At 54.8% G+C, this 5675-nt stretch overlaps 1 protein-coding gene across 1 annotated transcript in view; it reads right to left on the bottom strand.

Annotated features, from left to right (window-relative positions):
* ADGRD2 (adhesion G protein-coupled receptor D2) overlaps positions 1–5675 on the bottom strand; it is a 21715-nt gene that overhangs the window by 15429 nt on the left and 611 nt on the right. Inside the window, exons 2-11 of the mRNA XM_031057269.1 lie at positions 4472–4549; positions 4293–4353; positions 3463–3693; positions 2667–3320; positions 2413–2511; positions 1840–1925; positions 1185–1466; positions 864–975; positions 335–469; positions 9–50 (exon numbers count right to left, since the gene is read on the bottom strand). Coding sequence (XP_030913129.1) covers positions 9–50; positions 335–469; positions 864–975; positions 1185–1466; positions 1840–1925; positions 2413–2511; positions 2667–3320; positions 3463–3693; positions 4293–4353; positions 4472–4519 — 1750 coding nt within the window. The 5' untranslated portion in view covers positions 4520–4549. The remainder of the gene's footprint in view (positions 1–8; positions 51–334; positions 470–863; positions 976–1184; positions 1467–1839; positions 1926–2412; positions 2512–2666; positions 3321–3462; positions 3694–4292; positions 4354–4471; positions 4550–5675) is intronic.

Here is a 5675-nt window from a genome sequence, read left to right on the forward strand (position 1 = left end):
CGGGGAGCCGTAGCCAAACCACATGTTCTTCACTGTGACTCTGTGCAGACCTGCAGGGACAGGGACAGGGACAGGGCACAGGGACAGGGCACAGGGCAGCGCTGGACACCCCTGCCCTCCCCTGGGGGTGATGCTCGGGGTCCAGAACCCCCTGAGCTCGGAGCTGTGTCTCTGGAGGGGCTGCACAGAACCTCTCCCCCACGGCCCATCTCCCTTCACCAGGAGTGTCCCCTCCCCACGCTTCTCCAGACCTCACGTGGCCAAGGGAAGGAGTTTGTGCCGCTAAGGGAGGCCATGCAGAGGTGCCAGGGGGAGCTCAAGTGTGGTTACAAACCTCTGGATTTCAGCCTTTGCATTTCTTCTGCAGGAACTTCAATGAGGTCGTGCCTGCCCTTCTCAGGGGTCTGGACCACGTAGGCCTCTCCACTCAGCTGCTGCTCACTCAGCTCCAGCTCCCTCACCTCCATCCCTGTGCAAGGCAACATCAGGTGCTGAACCAGGGTTCAGCCTTCCTCCAGAGCCACTGCTACAGCAAAGTACCCCAGGGACACTGCCATCCCAGCCAAGGCCAGCCAGGACCCACAGCAGCAGCAGCAGCAGCAGGCAGGTCCCTTTCTGTGCTAACCAGGAGCACCTGGGCTCAGCTGCTCAAATGGCCAAAGGCTTCTTGCAATGCTCTTGCAATCCACAGCCTGAGAGGTGCCCTCACACTGTGACACTCTGCACAGAGGAAATGCAGAGCAGGCTGCAGGGCTGGCAAGAGCTGAGCCAGAGGAGCAGAGGAGCCAGGAATGGATTTGGGCTGGGAACCAGACAGGGTGACTGATCTGGGTCTTGGCGAGATGCCCTCCAGTGCCACTCACCAATATTGCCATGCTGGATCGTGATCTTTGTCCTCTCTCTGGTCAGCAGTGGGACCAAGAGTGACACCACTCTGTCACAGAGCTCAACCACAGCCATGGGCCCCCTGATAACCTGCAAAGGCAGAGAGAGTGATGGAAATCAGCACCTGCACCTTCAGCCCTCCCTTTCCCTGGCTCACAAGAGTTCCCTTAAATGTTTGGTCCTTGGCAGAACAAAAAAAGAGAAGTTGAGACTCGAGGACAGCACGAGAGCCCGTGGAGGTGCAGCAGGCCAAGGAGGAGCAGGTGAGGCACACAGCACCACACTGGTGACAGCAGTACCTGGCTGATCAGTGACCACGTCCCAGTGTTCTGCTCTTCCAGAATTAACTCAGTTACTTCCATGTAATACTGGCCCAACTGCTCCAGCATCTCCAGCTCGTCTCCCTCCTGGATTTCCAAATCTGAAACTTGCTTTAGTAATTGAAGGACTGCAAGGAGGTCAGATGGCTCAAGCACAGGCACTTCCCCTTCTCTCAGAACAGCTGCCAAGATATCCAGAGCATCAAGAGCCACAGAGAAGTTCATGTCTTGCACACCACTCGAGAAGACACTGTCAGGAATCTGTCATGGAGAAGATTATTTAGTTCAGTGCAGAGCCCTGACTCTCCCTGATCCTCAGCTGTGCCTTGGCAATGCCCTGCATGCCCCTGCTGGCACCAGGACCTGTCTGGCCAACAGGAATATCCTGGGGGAGAGGAGCTCTTGTCCAGACTCCCATCTCAGTGTAATGAGTCAATCTGAAGCAACACTTCTTGTTTGATCACAGCAGAAACTACAGCTGTGTTGGTCACAATCTCCAACAGCAGCTCAGGAAAGGTCCTGGGCAGAGCTGCTGCAAAGTGACCTCAAACAGCTCTAGGTGCCAACATGCCCACCCCAGCAGCTCCTGCCTGCTCCAGGCGCCAGCTGCCCCTGCTGGGGCTGCAGGACTCACCACAGTCCTCACTGCAAGGGTGTTCACACGGCTGGCGAGCGCGTGGCTGGACTCCAGCTGAGCTCTTTTCAGCTGCCAGTATGCATCTGGGGACAAACCAGAACCAGAACCACTGCTGAGGTGTCCCACAGTGTGGTTAACACATGCCACGTTCAAAGCCTGGGCAATGGTCCTCAGATGGTGGCTAAGTCTGCAGGACAGGCAGGACAAGGAGACTTCACAGCTGCATTTTATTTTTAGCACAAGATCCCCTCTGGAGAGACAGTTTCACACTCCCTTTCTGCCTCTCCCCATGCTCCCCTGGCCAAGGAGTCTGGGAATGCCTGGATGGGGAGGCACTGACAGCCCTGCGCCCAGGAGCCATGCAGGGTGTGCCACCCCTGCCCAGCCCAGCTGGGGAAGAGCCAAACCCCCTGCCAGAGGGCAGGCAGCTGGAGCAAAGTGCCAGCCCCAGAGGGTTTTGCATGTGACCCCTGCAGAGCAGGGGCCTCCCCATCCCTGGCCAGCAGCCCAGCCAGGACCTCCAGGAGTGCGTGTTTGAAGCAAGGCATGAATAACTAACAGATGCTGTACCCTTGCTGTAGTGACAGATGAAAGGCAAAGGCTGCAAACAAGATACATAACTGAATCCACTGCTGCCAACTTCCAGAACTCTGCATTCCTCCACAGGCCCTGTGGAAACACACACAGACAGAAGGGTTTCCCAGGGACACGCCATCCCCAGCAGGCATCGCCTTTCCTGCAGTAATCCACAGCCCTGGCACAACAAACACTCTGGGCTGTGCCTGCAGAGCCAGGATAGTGGCCACGAGGATTCTGAGACTTACCTGGGCAAAGAAGCTGTGTGGCCACTGTCTGGACAGTGCTCTCCACTTGCAGGGCATTGGAGCTCCACCCGAAAAGCAGGTCCTGCTCTACCACCCAGCAGGAGCGAACTTTCTCAATGTGCTCGGCGCTGAGGACTCTGTGCCAGATGTGCAAGTCAGTGATGTTCCCGCTGAAGGACTCCTTTGCCCTGAAGGTGCCCCCCAGGGAATCCTGGTCCTGCCCAATGATGAAGGTGCCCTGGCCAGAGATGGCCTGGGGGGCAGAGGGTCCCACGGAGCACAAACCACTGGCTGCTGCCCTCCTCTTCCCATCGGCATAGATGGCCCAGGTCCCGTTCTCCTGCTGCCAGGTCACACAGAAGTGATGCCACTGCCCATCAGCACGGAACACGGGCAGGTAGGGGGAATGGTGCCCGTGGACAATGAGAGCAAACCGAACAAAGCCCTCCTCATCCACAAAGCCACGCAGCTGGAACTCGTTGATGAAAGCAGGCACGGCGTAGGAGAAGATGGTGGCAATGTCCTGGCTCCTGGTGTCCCACTGCAGGTGGGCACAGGCTGTGACAGCAGGCAGGGCCGGGAAGTCAGAGAGCACCTTCACATATTTTGTGTCTGTTTTGTCCCTGAATACCAGGACTGGGACAGTGTGGCCACCTAGAAGGAGAAATTTCAGTCAGCAGAAAGGAAGAAGAATAGGCAAATAAAGTGACAATAAAAAAAACCAAGGGACAACTTCTCCAGTCATATTTTTCAGTTTGAAAACATCTCTCAATAGCCCATGAACACTTATACTCACGTCTCCTCTTTGTTTTGTGCAGCACACTGTCCCTTTCCTTTAGCCAGACAGAGCCTCTGATGTGGTGGGACTGCAGCAGCTTGCTGAAGGAGCCTTGCTCGCTGTCCTGGGGTTCCAGGAGCAGCTGGGCAAAGTGCTGCTCACAGTACCTGTCAGCTTGCCACCAGTCCAGAGCAGTGCCCACATAGGCATACGTGTGTCTTGGGGTCTCAATTGTGAGAGGAGCAAACCCTGGAGGAAGACACACACAGCCTGGGGAAACAGAAAGCCTCTCCAGCAGCCCACGGTTGAAAGCCCTGCCTCGTGCACCCTGGGGGAGCTGCTGGCAGGAGCTCATGTCCCCGTGCAGCCCTTGGGCTCAGTGTGACAGAGCCCAGACCACATGGGACCTGAACTGAGGGGTGCTGGCACTGCCCTCTGCCCAGCGCTGGAGCTGGGCACACCCCTGTGGGACACACACACCATGCTCAGCTCAGCACAAAGGAAAAGCTCACTCTGCTATGCCCAGGAATTGGAAAAGCTTGTTCAAAGCAGCTATGCAAAAATAACTTTACTTGCTTTATCCCCAAAAAGCTCATCCCAGCTTCTGCACTTGCAGATGCAATTTTCAGGCACAAAATAATCTGTTTGGTTTGCAGTTGCAGTGGGGCACAGAGCAGCAGCTGGGCAAACAGCCTGGCAAATACCAGCTCTGCAAACAGCATTTTAGGCACAAAACAGGGCAACAGAAAAAGTTTCTTTACCTTTGTTTGCACCACCAGACACCTTTTTTTTCTCTGTGCTGGATATTGCTTGTAAAACACGTAGAGAGTGCTGATAAAAACACTAACCTTGAGAAGTCTGGTTCTTGGCAAGGGCTGCAAAGGCAAGGAGACTCCTGGACAGACCGACCTGGTGGAGAGGATGTGTTGTAACACACAGAGAAACATTAATATTATCTCAAATACCCAGAATTAAACAAAACAAAACAAAACAAAACAAAACAAAAAAACAAACCAGAAATACTCACCAGAAAGCTGAAGAAGCAAGAATCAGGTCTCAAGTCTCTCCTAACCATGCTGACCAGCTGGGAAGCTATCACCCTTTGCTAGAATAAATAAAGTATCACTGGAGATGCATCATGGAGACAGAAGCACTCTGTAGAAATGGCATTCCCTGACAATGCTGCTTTCCTCAGAAAGTCTCAAAACAAAAAGGAGAAAATGACTCCTTCTGAAATACCTGTCCTGAATAGTATCTTATCCAAAGAATTCCCAGACCTTCTTGAAGACCTTAAGGTCTCAGTTAAACATTTGTTTGCAGGATACAAAATAATTAAGCATAAAACATAGAGATGTGCAATATCAAGGAACAGGCAAGACCGCAGAGCCTCTTCATCTGCATTAACTAAATAAAAAAGCCACCATAAATGGCATCATTAAACGGTGCTGCATCACCGGCAGCTTTTCTTGTTGCCTTTAAAGCCTGCAGGACCAGAGCACCAGAGCAGACCCTGCAGAGCAGCAAATCCAGCCTCTGTGAGCCCAAACACGGAGCCCAGCACCACGGAGCCGTCCCGGGAGCGGCAGGGTCAGGGCTCGGCAGCGATCCCCCATGTCCCCACCTCTGCCCCGGGGGGAGGAAACTCTGAGTGCAGACAGTAAAAAGCCCAGTAAAATCATAGATGAGGCCCGTAAAGACACAAGATGGAAACTGGCAACGCCAATGCAAACAAGCCCCAGAGCTCCGGGCACTGGCACCGCCGGCTGTGAGTGATCTCTGCTCCCCGCGGGCTCTCCCGTGGGCTGTAAAAGCGCATTTAAGCACTTTGCTGCTAAGGGACTTGGGAGATCCGCTCTGCAGCCCGGGCTCTGGGCTCACAGTCTTCCAAAGTTCAGCAGAGACTTTGGAAACACCCAGCACAGCTCTTGGCCCTCGAGGAAAAAGTATAAATCTGATGGGGGAGAGGGAACCATGGCATCGCCAATCTCCCTCTCCTCAGCCTGCGCCCTTAGCCTCAGGTGTCCGCTTCTCCAAGGAGGGCCCTGGAGATGCTGCGGACGAAACCTGGAACCCGCTTTGGGCAGAAAAACGGGGCAGTGGGGAGCGCCGGTGTCCCTGCGGGGAGAGCCCGGTGTCCCTGGTGGGACAGACCGGTGTCCCTGGTGGGACAGACCGGTGACCCTGTGGGGCGAGCCCGGTGACCCTGTGGGGCGAGCCCAGTGGCTCAGGGT

The sequence above is a fragment of the Geospiza fortis genome, unplaced genomic scaffold (genome assembly GCF_000277835.1).
Source record: "Geospiza fortis unplaced genomic scaffold, GeoFor_1.0 scaffold27, whole genome shotgun sequence".
NCBI lineage: Eukaryota > Metazoa > Chordata > Aves > Passeriformes > Thraupidae > Geospiza > Geospiza fortis.